Here is a 17,928-nt window from a genome sequence, read left to right as displayed (position 1 = left end):
ACGTACAAGATTGCAACCTGTCGTAGATCCCATTGTTTTTTCCACAAAAGGTTTATCTGCAGATTTGTACTTCCACTGTTTTACTGCATTCCTTACACCTCACGAAACAACACCAGTGATATCGACACTGACATTGTTCGACAAACGTCATCATCATACTTTTGTAGCCTCGTCCGCAGCACATTAAATCACACCCATCGTTACCAATCGATGTCCTGTTGCAAAACCTATGTGGGAATAGGATAGAAAGTATTGAATAAATTGTGATAAGCTTTGAATCTGTCTAGTAACTGTAAGAAACAGTCAAATGGACAATTACGTCAATTGAAGGTGATCTAACTCTGGCCAAATAAAAAATTGGTCTTCATTCACCTACATACAGTATCTCATACGTTTAGCGGTAATGACTAAAGACGTACCTATATGCGTACATTTGCATTGAATAATCTTTATTCCGTGGCATACTCCTTAACAGTTTGTTAACAAAGTTATGGCAACAACACCCTATTTGCCTAAACTCAGTGGGACAGTCAGTAACTTATCCCGAACCCAGCTAGACACGTCGGTTTATATAATACACAATATGTTGGATGTTCAGTTCTTTAAAAACAACTTTGTTACTGAGATTGTGACGTGTGTTTTTTTCCAATTTTTGGTAACCAAAATATTATGTCATAAATAATAGTCATCTGAATACCTTGTGAGAGCTCTACCAGTTACTAGGTATAACTCAACATGTTTCAATAGCTAGGTATAATATGAGGATATTTCATAGCAATAAACGTAACCCCAAGGAAGATCCATGAAGCTACCGACAGTTTCCCTTTAAGAAATGTAATATTACTTATGACTGTGTACTTGCGGGGTTGAAATGTCACGCCGGGAAAGCGTGAAAGGTCACTTACCTCCCCACTGTACCCAGTGACCCTGCCTCGGGATTAACCAGACAGTAATCGGGTGACGCTTGAAGGTAGACCAAGTCATGTTCTGTGTATCTTTTCAGATTTCGGTCCCGAGGTATTAATGTGTCGCGACCCCGACTCGTTTGCTTGACAACTTCAGTTGCGCCCGCGTACTTTCTTTTTAGTTTGAAACCAATATCCTCCATACCTGGCAAAGATAGCCAACAGGTTTTCAAATTACACGCTCCTGACACCCCGTGGCATTTGCATTTATGTTGCGTACTAGTTTTAACCGTCTGAAACACAGAAATAAAGCAAAATATTAGTTATTAGGCAAAATGAAATAAAATTGTTTGTTTCCGATAACATGATTTCAGGAAAATAGGGTTGGTAGGTCGGAATTTTATCTCATTTTACTTCAAATTTTTAAAAATTTCGACTAATTTGATTTCGACGCCAAGATATTCGTCGGTCACAATACATCCGTGTGAGTTTGATGAGGTGTGAAAGAAGTAAATGAAGACTATTACAGTTAAGTAGACAAACATGTTATGCAGACTGTACTGTCTAAAAAAAATACCTGGTTTCTCTATAGAATACAATTTTTTTTAAAGTGGCCATATGGATGAGACTTTGGTATTTATTTTGGATTTTTTATTTGATAAAACAGCTTCACTATGTTTTTGTACTTGAAAAAATAAAGCGAAAGGACATACAAACATGTATACCAAGTCCATGTACATAACTCAATACATTGCAAAAAGATGGAAAGAGTGTAAAAAAAACAAAAACAAAAACAAAAAAAAACAAGTGTGTTATTGTACGTACAATAACAAACATTTTACACATTGTTTAATGTTTTGCATTTTATTGAGTTGCGAACATAAACTTGGTAAACTATATTTCCTTTCGCTTTATTTTTTCAAGTACAAAAACAGTGAAGCAGTTTTATCAAATAAAAATCAAAATAAATACCCAATTCTCATCCATATGGCCACTTTAAGTGACTACAGATGAGGCAAAGGCATGAAGGTGTACACGGAAATAGAAGTAAATTACCGTTTTGCATACAAAAAATGTAGGGTCGGTCGGACTATCGGAAACACACTTATTTAGCCTTATACATTTATAACGTCAACGAGGTCTGCTATCCTGACCTGAATGGCGCCAACCAAGTTATATATGCAAATTTATGCAAGAAGATATGGCATTATGCATGTTTGTGATTAATGTTGAGCAAGCAGTCGCCTTCGTCTGCCAGTTGCTGACCTGTGATTTCCTTAAATTTTAATCTTCCCCGTAAAGTTTGATTTTTTAAATAATAATTTACATATTTCAGAAAAAAATACTTTTTGTATAGAATATAAATTTTGACATTGGTTTCTGAAATGTCGAGTTTTTTTCGAAAAAAACACCTTCTCAACAATTCGAAAATATAACATAACCACTTGGGTCGCCACGGTAGGAAAGCCCCATAACGGAATGTTTTTTTCACCAATCTCTTTCAAAAATGGAGTTGACTTCTCAGATACTCATCAGGTGTTGCGACTTATCAGGCTCTTTGTCGGTCTCAGTAGTTTGTTCGTTTGTTTGTTTGTTTGTTGTAAGTTTATAAAAATCACTCACCAATAGTCCAGCATTGTTGTTGTGAAGATTCATTAACGATTTAGGTTGGTTCCTCGTTTTCTTTGTTCTGAGAGGAGAATCAACAAATCGGGAACTATAATCCATTCCAAATTCTACATTATCACTACAACCTCCCCACTGAAAACCCTCCTCTTCTACTGGCTCTGGTGGCGTCCTCCCACAACCACATTTGGCGATAGCTCCTGAGCTGCACTCTATGGCAATGGAGTAAGCGATTGATGCTGCTGCTAGTGCATGGACGTATGCTGATTCCCTTGTCCCTGCAGTAATGATAAAACAATTCAATTATTACCAGTCGAATAACTTGTGTGAAATTATTTCTGAAACATGTATCTCCTAGATATCGATAGATGACTGGTGTCTACTTTGCTTTGATTGACATTAATGAATGATGTGAAGGAATCTGTACATTGAAATTCGCTTGAGGCAGAAGTGACATTTTTAACGAACTTTTAAAGTAGCAATTCTGACAGGGGATGGTAACTAAAGGTGGAATACATGCATTTATTGCCTGATAGAACTATTCAATCAGAAACAACAGAATAATCCCTGTATAACCCACACATTTCCTCACACATTTTTTCAACTCACGTCTTCTGATCTGTCCTTTTGAAATTCTTATTTCAGATGTTGGCAGATGATTTCCCGCCAGACACGTGACCGCACAACTCGCACAGGATGTAATACCGAAGTGATAGGCTAGTAATATGTCATTCTGTGAGTGCCCACCATTATACAACTATTCGATTCGATTACGGTTTACTCCTAAGAATGTCAAGGACGGCTATTCTTGGCTTGTCAAAATATTTCCCGCGCTTTAGTTGCTATCTATGTTATGACTATGAATACTGCCTAGAGAGTTACATGTACCATGTGTAAATTAACAACGTTAACGTATTAGTCCAACCGTAGGTGATAGGTTGATATAGAATTAACCCCCCCACACACACACACATACACATACACATACACATACATACATACATACATACATACATACATACATACATACATACATACATACATACATACACACATACATACACACACATATGCATACATACATACATACATACATACATACATACATACATACATACATACATACATACATACACACACACACACACACACACACACACACACACATACATACATACATACATACATACATACATACATACATACATACATACATACATACATACATACATACATACATACATACATCAACCCCCATATTAACAATTAAATTTAAGGTTCACACAATACATGTTTTATTTTTGTATTCATTTATTTTTGCCTACACATGTTAGCCGGTTACATTTCGTTATCACCGGACACAGAGGAAATGAAAGCCAGGCGGTCAATAAGTTCATGTTCAACAGCCGCATACTACGGCGTAAGAATGCCGAACGCTGTCACTTCATGGTCTGAGACGTATCCTGTTACCATGGCATGTTGTGGGTACACGTTGTAGTATGTACGTTTTCGTACCTGTCATCATAGACCCTCCGAGAGTCTATGCTGTCATCGACCATTTCATTATAAAGATATGTTTAATGAGTCTCAGTACATTTAGGTTTGGAAACATGCGTCTAAATATGTATGTACACATTGGCGATAGCTTTGTTTGTTTTGTTTTGTTTTACGATTGACAGACAGACAGACAGACAGACGGACAGACGGACGGAAGGGAGAACGGAGGGACGGAGGGACGGACACATGGATAGATACATATATGGGGATGGAGGTATAGTAGAGAGGGAGGGGAGTGAAGGATAACAGAGATAAACAATTTGATCTCAGAACGGAAGACTGATAGGATAAAAAGTGGAATTAGAAATTAAGAGGGGGACTGGTTAAATTGAGGGGCTTTGGAGAAGAGAAAAATATGAAGGGGTGTTGAAAAACAGAAGGTCAGTCACCGTGCTGAATAGTACACCTATTATGCCTGTAGTCAAAAACTGATTTAGTACAAGTAAAAAGTACATGACAATAGTCACCGTTACAATGATACGGTATGGCTTTGATGTACAACGTTGACCATAACATAGGGAGCGCCTCCTTTCATGTGTTTCCGTGCTCCGTGACTATAAAAATATTATTGGCAAGTGTACGTATTTCGCCGTCGGCAAAAAATAACGAAAACTCGATAGCGCACACAAAATTTACGACCTGCTGTGTGTGTTTGAATAACGTTTGACACAATATCGCAGAGTGGGATGCCAAAACAGCGATCTGTTATGAATACGGTCAAGTTACCAAAATCGGTGGGTGATGGCCTGACATATTTTTTTTTTTTGCAATGAACAGTCCTCTGCGCATGCGCTGTATGGTGAAGTCTGGTTACAAGATTATAAAACCTCAGCGTTTTTCGAAGAAATTTCAGCTAAACTCAGTGTAAAGCTAATCTGCCAGCTTATAGGTCCTTTCTCTCAACGGTCCCCTTTCAGCGTATTGTCGACATGTTATACACGTTTTGTTTTGCAAATATTTGAAGAAGGGAGAACTCTGAAGAAATTCTGAAAGCACAAAGCGCACAAGGTTACATTACAGGGATTAAAAGACAGACTAACATTTATCAACACCTAGTGTCCGACCTGTAATACACACGTCATTTAATTTCCATCTTTTGTTGAAGGTGCTCGCACTCGAAACGTCGGCAACTTTAGTACTTGTTAGGGACTGTATTGTGAGTAAGGTTTGCATCTTTAAAAAAACGAACATGTACACGGGCTGTTCATTTGCAAAGAGATTAAGCGAATTAGTTCCCTTGTTCATTGTCACATTTTACTTGTTATTGGTAGTTTTTAGTACTGTATTACAATACAGGTAACCCCTTTATCTTACCCGACATTGTAAGCATATTGATAACCGTGGTAAAGGGTTCTGTGTACTTTGAAATTCATCTGTGCTGGTAACGGGGCCACAGATGTTATTCACACGATACGTATTCGATACGATTTAGAGCTGGCAACTGTACATGTCAATTGGTCCATCGCTAACAGCCTCGTATAAAAGGTGGACTGATTCGTTAGAACAGTCACAAGATTAAGAGTTTTCCTCACACATACACACACACACACACACACACACACACACACACCCATGCACACATGCATACAAAAAATCACATGCATAAGTCATAAGATTAACATACACATGTATGTACATACATACATACATACATACATACATACATACATACATACATACATACAAAACATACATACGATAAATAGTGGCAGATACGTTGCCTCTATACGAAACTAGCCATGGCAATACAGGCGATATTACCATGACAACGGTTACGAAACCTCCTTCCTCATTATATCTTTTGATCGATAATTTGAACCAAATAGTTTCTTTATAAAGGTGCGTCGAAGATGAAGATTCCAATGCTATAACTTAATCTTGGGTTGTCAGTAATTGAAAGCATATACGAAGAATTGTGGTAATAAAAACTGGTATAATAATAAGTGTTTACTTTTACCTTTGTTCAGATCTGGTCCGAAATTGGGAGCAAGCGCTATAGTAGAACAGTTCCATCTACGATCCGAAAACTGTTCTTGGCAGTTTTCAATGGTTAATTCGGCAGCTTCAACTATCCCAGACATTGCATCTAGGTTTCGTTTACACATCCGGATCTGTTGAGAAACCATTCCTTCGGCCCTCTTGCATGTTCTTGTGGAGTTCCAATGCAACGCTGCCTCGCGATTGGCTAATGCACTGAAATGAAATGAAAAAGAAACAAAAAGACATATCGTAATGAGGATTTGTAAACGTACGTTTGATGTGTTTGACAGTCATCTTCAGCATCAAAGATTTTTGCTTCATCAGTTGTCATACATATAGACCATGACAAAGTTAGACCCCCATACATGTATCTTATTTTCTGTAAATTCATTCCTTTGTCGCTTGAAGTGTGTGATATCTTTTACCAGTGCAAATTGATCAACCTTTCACATGCACAATACAGTCTAACGTTCAGGAAGCTGCCAGTGTAATTTCGCGGTGTCGAAAGGAATAGCTCCAAACACATTCTTATTTTTAATTAAGGTACCTCCAGTATTTACAAGGCTGGGAGGACCGGGGGAATCGGGGGGGGGGTTCACATTTTACAAACCTGTTCTTGGGGGAGGGTCATATTTTGCATTACAATGTTTGAGGAGGGTCACATTTTACAATCCGTAGTTTGTGACAAAATTGAAGATTCAATTATTGTCAATTTGTTTTGTGTGTTTTGAGATGTAAAAGTGAGATGAGCACTCAACATTTATTTTTACGAGTACTTTTATATGCCAAAAGCACGTTTTAGATATTAACTATATTGTGTAAGATTATAAGAGAAGGGTAATTAGTCAGTCTTTTACTGTTTGTCACTTTATATGTACAAATATTGCTTTCTAATACAGTCAAAATGATTTAATTTGTATGTATACATACATATAATGGAAATATTGATTAACGTTCAGTATATGCAGTTGTCATGGGGAGGTCATGTTTTACAAAATGGGACAAAGGGGAGGGTCACTTTTTACATATGGAGAATGGGGGGGTCATGTTTTACTTAACAGACCATGTGTGATTTCCTCCGCCCCCCCCCTGTAAATAATGAAGGCTCCCTAATTCTATCCGTGTTTGAATGGACATAGTGTAATGTATTTTCTTCTGGATATTAACCTTCTACAAAGTTCGGTGAGTGATTAAAAACATAAAGTCATTTTTTATTTGATCTAGACTAGTACAGGGTTCAATATTTATTTATTTATTATTTATTTATTTATTTATTTATTTATTTATTTATTTATTTATTTATTTATTTATTTATTTATTTATTACTACAAGGTCTTTAACGACAAACAGTTTACATGCAAAGGAAAAAGAGAATTTGTCACTAACATTAAGTTACGACGTTAGCTGCTCAAAATGTGGTGGGATTTTGTTTTCTAAAAAGTCTTACTCTTATCCGACGTTTTACTATGGATACAGTGAAATTAGAGGTAGCAATGAAAATAGCGTATGAGTGTATGTGCATATTACAAGCATTGCACACAAATTGTACGTCACGTCCTCGAGCTCTCTCCTGTACTGATTCGTTCGTGAAGGCTACTCCCACTGGTCGAAATTGAGTCAACGTCTACCCTCTCCCCAGAAAAAAATATAGCCGGATCGGACTGAAGTAACCTAACGTTGTAATAATGCAATATTCCGCCAATCAGCGTAGGAACGGCTTACATGTAACTGTCCACTTTTGAGCAACTGTGTTCTATAGTGGAACATCGCCACCAGATGGAGGTCATATTAACACTATGTACCTGTCAACGTGGTGTTCAAGTATGCAATTTGTCAACACAAGTACTCGAAGGGAAGGTGCATTATCTCATCACTGGTCCGGATGATAGGGTTCGGGAATACTGAAAGAGTTGTTTTCGTGATCTGATATGAAAACACAAGCCTACCATTGTTCAGCTTTACATTAATGAACAATGCAGGTACCAATTGAGTCAGTTGAGCACCTCACCAATGGCATTTTGAACTCATTAAACCCAGCTATAAAGATGACGAGAAGACCACAATAGGAACCTCCTATTAATATGGGAGAATATAAGTCACCGTGTGACCTAAGCTGTTCTCTGAACGCCTGAAACGCCACTTGAGGGACTGATTAGCTCTATTTACCCCTTCAGACACGTGTTCCTGGAGTGGAACGACCACAAATCGACTCTTACTTCAAGTACCACACCTGCACCAGGGTGGTGTGACTTGTTGGGGTGATCACACTGTACCACTCGTGGACTTTAACATGACCCCTTCCCTTCTCTCCATGTTTGAATGTCAGTACGCAATGTCTTTACCACCAAAAACATGCGATAAGATCGGATTTCTTCATACCCCCTCTCTTTTCGACCGTTTAATATTATATCACATAATATTATAACACATCTTCCAGTGTACTGTATTTCTCTTCTCGCTGGGTGTTTTCTATATACAAACATGGTAGTACTGAATTTTATAGAAAGGAGCGCAACAAATTATATTGCTCTCTCTCTCTCTCTCTCTCTCTCTCTCTCTCTCTCTCTCTCTCTCTCTCTCTCCCTCTCCCCTTCTCTCTCTCTCTCTCTCTCTCTCTCTCTCTCTCTCTCTCTCTCTCTCTCTCTCTCTCTCTCTCTCTCTCTCTCTCTCTCTCTCTCTCTCTCTCTCTCTCTCTCTCTCTCTCTCTCTCTCTCTCTCTCTCTCCAATTAATGCACCCGTCTCAGACTATCTATCTCCCCGTCTTCTGTATATCTCTCACTGTATTTGTCCGGACACTCCTTCGCGTGCTTGGAGTTCGTGATCTGAATCGAAGTATATATATATATATCCAAGAATATACAGAGCTGTTTTCCACACGACTACCTGAATACATTACACATTGTGAGAAATAACTTGCATCCGCTATTTTTTTTTAGTTGGCCTGTCATTGAGCAGTAAAACATCTGCTATGACTATACGCGTAACTTATATTGAAAGTACGGAGACAGAACCAGTGACCCGCACTACCTTGTTCGGATTAGCAGCCGTCGAAATTACAGGGCAACGTGAAATTATGCTTTTGTAAGTGCAAAAAGCACCAACGTAAGTACAGCAATTCACACGCATAGCCGCTGTCCCTATTACTTATTCTCACCCGTTATCTTCCTACAAGTGTCTCGTCAACGTCCCGACCTTGACTAGGCTTTTGTGCGGTAAGCAAGAAACTTTTTTCAGTTGGTATTTCATGAGTCGCGTTTCGTCAATAACATCTTTTTGATCAAGTTGTTATTCCAAAAAAAGGCACTCCAGTCTGAGTCATCCAGGGTACAAAAGAAAGCGACGTTTAGATATCCCTCCCCCTCGTTTACATCACAAAGTGACTACTCCACTTCTATCGTATAATGATTCTTTAGTGATCACACCGTAGTAGCAATTAGGGGTAAAATGTACTATGTACTCGTACATGACTAATTATATGGTGTTCTACTATTTTATGTGACAATACTCAGTTTTACAAACAAGTACAAAAATGGTCAAACAGAAAACCATTGCTATAGCATTCGACATTTAATAATGAATGTATCTTTTCAAATCAACATCAGGCATTTATTTATTTATTTATTTATTTATAAATTTATTTATTTATTTATTTATTTATTTATTTATTTATTCATTTATTTATTTATTTATTCTTTATTTATATTTATTTATTTATTTATCTATTTATTTCCTAAAAATGAAAAACTGACAAACTAACAAAATGCACATAAAAACACATTACAAGGCAAATGTATAACGACTTGAGATGGCAATCATGCAAAATTGCATTTTTAACATTTTCAGAGATAAATTAAACTCAATATTCTAAATACTACAACAAAGGACATTATAAGTTGTCATACATCTATGAATGACACAGTGTTTAAAAACATTAATTCTACTAACATCATGTTTAAAACAAGTATTACAAATTCTAGTTCTCCTCGGTGGAACATTAAAACGTAACGTAGAGAGAATATACGGACTATCATAAACATTATGTACACACTTGCATAACAATACCATGTCTAAAAACATCCTCCGCTGAGAGAGGATGGGCAAATCGCATAAGTTACATCATGACATGATTTGCATAATTTGATGTGACGCCAATTTGCATATGAGAACATTTGATTATTTTCGTCATAGCATATATCTAAATTAAATTTGGATAGTCTAGACAATTTCATCGTCAGCAAATAATCATATTTCCTACAAAATCGAAGAACTGGTAAATTCCTGAAATCTTGTTATAGACAACTTTACATACAACCTTGAAAAAAAAAGAGCTGAAGACTTCTATTTAAAAGTCTCCTGTATGGATACGGATAATATTTATTTCCTAAATGAGTTTCAGAGTGGCAACCAATATGAACCAAAATAAGGATGAAATTTAGTCTAGTTTTTCCCTCTAAGATGATCCCTTTATATCCGCGTTCTCAACTTTCAACGAAGTTTGGGTAAATTGTGCCCTGGCGTCGTGAAAGCCACAATAGTTATCGTTATAGGCTGCATTAGTAGGTCAATAATCGACCAAAAGTTGGCGGAAAATTTTTCAATTCTTCAGTCTGTTTGTCAACAAAACGTCATCAGTTAATATACTCACTCAAAACAACTGAGCGATCGCACATTTTCTTTCCTTCCCTCTTCAGTGACTTTCACGTTCCAATTTTAGGTACATACTTTAAATTATTTTCACAACAAAATGACGTCATCGCTGTTTGATTATGGGATATAGTGTGCCTGCTTACGTCACTTAACTATGCTTATGTAAAGCGAATAACAAAAATATAGAGAACAAACATGTATGGAAAATACTCGAAAACATTACCGTTGTGGTCCCTTTAATTGTGTTATCTTTACTAAATGTCTTACTGAAATCCCGAAACCTTGGGGGAAAGTTGAATTAAGAATTCAGGTGGTCTGGTAGCGTTAGAGAGTTTAAGTTGCAGACAGGCATGCACGAACGGATTACTTTCCTACTTAATTCTTTACGAATGAATGCGTCCTACCAAACAGCCCAAACAGATTAAATAGTTTCTCAAAGGGTCTGACCCGGCCTTACTGACTGGCCCACTAAAAGTATTGCGGGCTTCTTTCGCTCGACTTCACCGAATTAGCGCTGTTTTGCAAGGGTATTAAGACACCGTCCAGTCTCCAGCTGCTAACTTGAAAGACTGTTTTTAAATTTGGTAGTGAATAACTGTAATGTCCATGAGTGATCGGTGTTTTGTGAAAAAAAGATGGAAGTTTGGGTTCTTTTTTGGAGTTTTAACAATTGTTAAGTTTGTGGCCGTCATGTGTTGTGACGATTATAATAGAATGTGATTAGATCCATGACAAATGATCCATAATGACGAACTTGAACATTTTCCCGCCGAATCTAACAAACAAACATTTTAGTTCACCGGAACTTTTAGATAAATTTCGATTTAATTTTAAGCCAGGACCATCGAATCGATTTTTATCAATATACTTGTGATGTTATCAAGAGGAAAAGTTTAACTTTCCCGCCATTAATTTAGGCCAAAATTCGACCCTTTCGCTGAACCTTCGGGCGATTCTCGACTATCTTTTGGAATCGGATTGTAGAAGGAAGGCCAACCAATTAACTAGTATCAAAATTAACACTTTGTACCCTCAAAATTAAATGTTGTAGAAATTCGTGTCTTTATAAAAAAAAAAAAAAAAAAAAAAAACATTCTGCACATTTTTTAGAAAGAGATAACAAAACTTAATGCTATGGCAAACTTGTGTCATCAAAACAAAAACACTTTCCCTCAAAATTATACCTGACAACTCTTCGCGGAACTTAAGTATTTGTAGACGACTATCAGACAGCTGTGACTGGTGTGCTCAAAAGCAAAAAAAAAAATGGTATCAAATTTAAAATCATTGCATGAGAGTAATCAAGACTAAAAATCTTCAATCTGAAAAATCTGTCCCCGAGTTAAATGAAAGAATAGTTACTTCTCACGATGATTTGCATATAGACTATTTTTCTCTGGTCTGAATTCCAATAGTTTAATGACTCTTACATTAGGTTAAGAGACAGGCTATGTGTACTTTAATGTGTTGTTTCTCTCAGAATAATCATCTATAACATGAAGTGCCGTTGTCGTGAAGTCGCACCTAACAGCAACTGTACTTGTAAACGTAGTGTCATCTCTTACTCCGCGTTTAAAATTCTGACGGTGTGCACAAATTTCCGTAGAGATATGAATGTAACTGTAAGTTGATTGAGTTGATTAGGTCGTTGTATTCCTATATCTACGGGTCCATTTCTCAAAGTAAGAAAAAGCGGCTGAAATAACAGCAAACAATTAACCAGAAAGGCTTTTCCGAACCAAAGCACATATTCAACGAGGAAAATCGATCCCTTTCAAAATGTGGCATGCAAAGTGAATGCTTCACCATGGATATAATTTGCCGGCAAATTACTCAGTATTTTTTGGAAGCAAAATGCTACAATTTGTCAAATGAATTTCAATAGAGTTAATTCGCCATCGGCTTTTTTTCATGAGACTGTTTTCCGTACGATGGCCCCTGACAGGCATTGAGAACGACGAAAGCGTACTAATTATCCGTAAAGTGGGGTTAAGCACTTTAAATCCCCCCGAGCGTCCAGGATGTCAGACGAAGATCTAGAGCTGGGATCATTTTAGAATTCTTCATTGGAGTCTGACAACGATAGACATATAGCAGTGATTTGAATTTAAAATTTCTGGTTTTGGAAGAAAAAACAAATCGAACAAATATAACACATGCATAGATATTGAACTCATGCAGTCGCACACATTAATGAGCGAACAAGAAACAGGAACAGTACAAAATTGTGATACGTTATGCGTCGCATAAACTCTAATGTCTGTTTTGACATCAGATGTGCTGGGCACTGTGAAAGGGAAAGCATAGACAAATAACAGTGATTGATGAGACTGACATCACTTTAAAAATAAACTAAATTTGGTTTGTGATTTACAATAAAATTGCGTAATGATAGACAGAAAATAGACAGGTAACTAGACGGATAATAACACATTTACAATTTTGAATTTCGTAAGTCCAACTTATATAAAATCAGGCATACTATACATTGAATATAAGGGATGCTAGACAATAAGATAAATGAATAAGCAAACAAACAACATACAGACATACATACATACAGACAGACAGACATACAGACAGACGGACAGACAGACAGACAGACAGACAGACAATTCTTTCCTGAATCAAATGTATCAAATAAGCCTTGAGCTTAATTTCTACTTCACAGGGAAAATAAAAGATAAAGTAATCTTGGTATTTTTTATCTATTTATGTTTTGCAAAATTTGCGAAAATGTTATGCATTCGTTCTTTGAAGCCCACATGATTGCCTTTTTCAATGAAAAGCTAAGTGTTATGGACCTGTACACGTGTGAAAGGTACGCCATCGAATATGGTGCTGCAAAGACATATATAGATATGTTTTATTACTTTTCGGTAGAGATGAGCTTTAACTATAATATTTTTATGTACAGAGAAAATCGTACATCTACGAAAGATATACGAAAAATATTATTGTTAAAACTGTCAATATTAATTTCGTAATCATTGATTTTACAAAAATCCTGGTGCTTAAATTTTAATATTTCATAAATTTGTTTGCGATACTTTGGGTAGTAGGCCTACCTACATGTACATATCAATATAGGAAATTTTAAGTAAATGTATGTATTTTCAGATGATTGACAAGAGCTAAGAGCGTTGATGATTTAGCGCTGGAGTAATTTCCTTGATCACTGGGGACATCTTTCCCTTTCTATCAATATTGGGAGCAGGTAAAAAGAGATATTCTGGCACAAGACACTACAACGTATGTCGGAACAATAAAACTTACTATAAATATAAAAGGCTTCGCATACAACATGTAACACGGTAGTAAGAGTCCAAATAATTTTCTAGTGTGATGTCACTTTATGGTAGTTCCTCGACTGTTTTATCACCGTCGTAAACCACTGCCTCTTTTACGGCACCATCCAAGACGCACCGATTTCGCAGTGTCGCGGAAGAATAACAGCTCTGGTTTGCGAGAATGCTGTTTTATATACCGTACCAAGTTAACTACAAGACGAGTATGCTCATAAAAGGTAGAAAAAACCAGTTCACTTTCTGAATGGATGGGAATGTAGTTGAGAACATGCTTATTCTGTTGCTGAATGTTAAGTGTTACCCTTTGTTGTATGGGTTATTTGTTTGGATTCGATAAAGTACGTGTATCAGTCACTTATGAGGGGTGTTGAAAAGTGGTACAATCTAGGTCGATACAGGAGTAAAAACACCTGGTGTTCCTAGGCACATATTTGAAGAAATTCTAATGCATGTTGGAATTTCTTTGCCATTTTTCTACATTTAGTCAATTTGTTGTCATTTTTTTCATATTTTACAACATCCATGGACAACTTACACTACCGTAAGAAGATTCCTGAATCAAAATTAGTGTCAATTTTCAGTACAATTTTGGAGGCACGACAAAAAGTGTTAAATTTGTAAAGTGCGCCTAAAGTATGACGCACGACAAAAAGTGTTAATTCTGAAAACGAGCCAAAGAATGCCTTGGTTCATTTCCGCGCAAGTTCCTCCACAGTGCCAATACTGTTTTAGCTTTGGTTGGGTTGCAGTTCTGACTGTGGCAGAATACACTTTGGATCAGCTATTTTTTCCGTCCCCGGTCTAAGGTCAATTTTAGTTGCCCACAGAGAAACTCCACAAGAGGACATTTCTCACAAGATTCAAGAGTTTTAATCTTGTATTATTTAGCCTACCCCTACTGATAACGGTTTTTATTCAAAACAAACTACACCCAATTACGTCCAATTAGTATTTTTATGCTGTGATGTCGAACAAATGTTCCAAAAGCGAGAAACAAACAAATTGGATACGGTGTTGTGTGTCCTTAATACCCATGTTATACGGTTTTTATTACTGGAAAAGTAAAAGAATGTTCAATAGTCTTTAAGTGTCACTGTATGGGCACGACGTCAACCGAGTTATACTACATGTATCATCGCACTCCAGATGGGAGAACCGGAGGTGTCTGACGAGTTCAGATTGGGCGACACTCAATACAATGTGTCTACAACATATTATGCGTTTGTATCATTTTGAGCGGCTTACAGCGAAGGCCCTAAAGCCATGACTTGACAAGGCTGAAGGGTTACTCTCTGCCAAGAAAAATAAAGTTTTAACTGTCGATCAAGAGAGTTTTGAAGCATAATCCTTCCTTATACATCGTCATTTCATTCTGATTAATTTATAATAATTGCAATTAAACACACTGAACATCGAATACTGCCGGGAACACACTCAACATAGCAACAGATGTGATCAACTCCGGTACGAGAATGGCCGATATAGTGGTAACCTAACCTCGATTTAATCAACAAACTACATGTCCTGTTATCATACAAATACATATCGCCAATATTCAACTTACAACGTCGTTTCTGTCACTGGATAAAAGTAATTTGTAGAATAAATGTGACGCACTAACTTATCCAGTAGAATCGCTACTGTCTGTCTGATCAAGCCTAAACGAAATAAATACCAAATCCTGATAAGTGGTGTAGAACCACTGCGACAGGGAAAAGAGATCAAATTCGTAAACCGTGTTATCCACAAGGAAACTAAAAGTGTACTTTTCTTTAAAGTAACAAATTAATTTCGATAACATTCAGTTACTGATCTGATATTGCTTAGCTTTACCACTCATTACGTTTAGGAGTTGAAGCAGTTGAAGGTGTTGGAGCATGGGATCTGTACTTAAATAGAAACCCGGCCATGGCCTATTAACAAACATTGCACCGTAGATCATCAACTTGAATGCATCTAGACCTCCGTGTACTTTTTGCTACGTCTTTCACATTAGTATTGCTGTACATTATGAAACAGTGTGTGTGGCTTTATAATATGAAGAGTCCTTGATACAAGGCCCCTTGAAATCATCTGTTTATAGCCGGAGGGGTACTGACTAAGTGTACACCGTCTTCAAGCCTTGAGTGTTAAGTAACCGTGCATATTCGGTTGAGAATCAAGGGATCGGCTTGTTCTCGGTAATATTTAAAGACACTTGTAGATTGAACACAAAGTCATTACAACAAAAAATAATAAGAAATACTCACAGCCATCTAATAGCACAGGTTAGATGAAGCGACACCAGAAGTACGAGAATACAAAGTGCGGTGGACGTTACTGTGGTTATTGGTGAGTTTTGTCTCGCCATGTGGATTGTTCACCCCCGACGTCGTTGTCGGCAACTTCTGCTAGCTGTCAATACTATATCGTCCGCTTGAAGCCTCCGGGTGTGTTTTTACCTCCTTTACATGTAAATCTCAGAAACCAAGTTTCCTGAAAAATTAAATGTAAATTAAGCAAATTGTTGGGAATACATAAATGGTTTACTGACGAGACGAACAGAATGTGCATGGACTATAAAACGGTGTGATCGAATATTCCGATTCCTCAGCTCTGTTATGGGTGTGCGGCCATCTGGAAACAAGTATGATTTCATGAAAATTATCAAAAAATTTTAAAAGAGAAGTTGCTGGTCTGTGTCATGTTCTAACCTCAGATTTTGTTCAAAGTTGGCCTAGTAGCACGTGGTTGAGTCTATCCACACTGTATACAGTCTTACTTTGACTTACAAAGGTATTCTAATTGATATTTTTTTTGTAAATGTTACAACTCTTTTCTGACAACTTTATGATGAGGAGCCTCGCACACAGCACAAACTGCCACCTCCTCAGTGAATCGAACTCCAGAACAAGTGTCGCCAGCATGTACTCTCTTTGTCTCATGTGATATTTATTAGCTCCGTACTTCGATCGTGCTCGAGTAGAATCCCGCGAAGTGTTGAAAACTATGAAAAGTGAATCTGTAAAAACCCCAATTATAGATCAATTATCACCCTTTTAAGAAAGTACTTAACGGTGGCAGGTTCCTCGCAGTAGGGGATACTCTAGTCAATTCAGTATTAACCAGTTAGTCCTCGTTACAATCGATGATAGAGTTTAAGTGCATTAATTTCACCCCTTTCTCATTTGCCAATAAAAACAAAAGCCTTCCAAAAGACTAGGACGAGGTGGAAAACACAAAACAGTGTATAGGGCCGACGATTGAAAGCAGTTCACGTTTTGTTTACAAATGCTTTTTATACGGGTTACTTTTCATTCAATACAGCGTGTAGGCTATAATAACTTTAGCTCTAAAAAATGCTGTGTTGTCTCGTGGACTTTCAGCAAGTATGTGATTGAGAAGTGGTTTTAGATAGCCTCATTTTGTCGCAGAACGTGATGTGTTGCAAAAAATGTGTTCTTGAGAGTCTGTGGGAAGGATTCAGACACAAATGTTGCCCGTGTCAATGTGTTCCACTTCTACAACAAACCCCAAGTATTCCAATTTAGTGCATTTCATGGTAAATTTAAGTAACCCCGGGGCTTCATGGATTAACCGCAGGTATGACTACTCTTGCCACGAGTCATTAAGCAACATTTGTGCTTCTGACATCGAAATGGATTTGTTCAGAAGCAACGGAGCTTTTTAGGGGATTTAGACACGATTTCTTTCACCAAATCGTTGAACAGCCTCGGGGAAGTCCTTCGCATACATTCCGAACAGAACAAAGTAAATCTCTTAACAAAACGCTCAACTGAACACTGAGGTATAAATGAAACGAAATAAAGAACGGGCCGCGAGTAATTTGAACGAAATGTCAACCTTCTACCACTTGTCTTTTTCCGTTGTTAAGTTAGAACATTTGCTTCTCAATACAAAATCA

The 17,928-nt window shown here is 37.2% G+C and overlaps 1 protein-coding gene across 1 annotated transcript; it reads right to left on the bottom strand.

Moving 5' to 3' along the window:
• Positions 1-52: 52 nt before the first annotated feature.
• LOC144442014 (protein Wnt-11b-2-like) lies at positions 53-16,374 on the bottom strand. The gene is made up of 5 exons (XM_078131286.1): positions 16,274-16,374; positions 6,046-6,281; positions 2,529-2,809; positions 906-1,198; positions 53-227 (listed from the first exon to the last, which is right to left on the bottom strand). The coding sequence occupies exons 1-5, from the start codon at positions 16,372-16,374 to the stop codon at positions 53-55; spliced, it is 1,086 nt and encodes a 361-aa protein (XP_077987412.1).
• Between the last annotated feature and the right edge of the window lie 1,554 nt (positions 16,375-17,928).

Source organism: Glandiceps talaboti, chromosome 11 (genome assembly GCF_964340395.1).
Source record: "Glandiceps talaboti chromosome 11, keGlaTala1.1, whole genome shotgun sequence".
Lineage (NCBI taxonomy): Eukaryota > Metazoa > Hemichordata > Enteropneusta > Spengelidae > Glandiceps > Glandiceps talaboti.
This window is presented reverse-complemented; position numbering and strand designations above follow the sequence as displayed.

What these genes read in the sequence shown, in the direction of transcription:
- LOC144442014 (XM_078131286.1), bottom strand. Translation starts at nt 16,374, where the DNA reads ATGGCGAGACAAAACTCACCAATAACCACAGTAACGTCCACCGCACTT. An exon ending in ACCTGTGCTATTAGATGGCT is followed by an intron (nt 6,282 to 16,273) that starts GTGAGTATTTCT and finishes ATTTCATTTCAG; the next exon opens with TGCATTAGCCAATCGCGAGG. An exon ending in CGGACCAGATCTGAACAAAG is followed by an intron (nt 2,810 to 6,045) that starts GTAAAAGTAAAC and finishes TCATTACTGCAG; the next exon opens with GGACAAGGGAATCAGCATAC.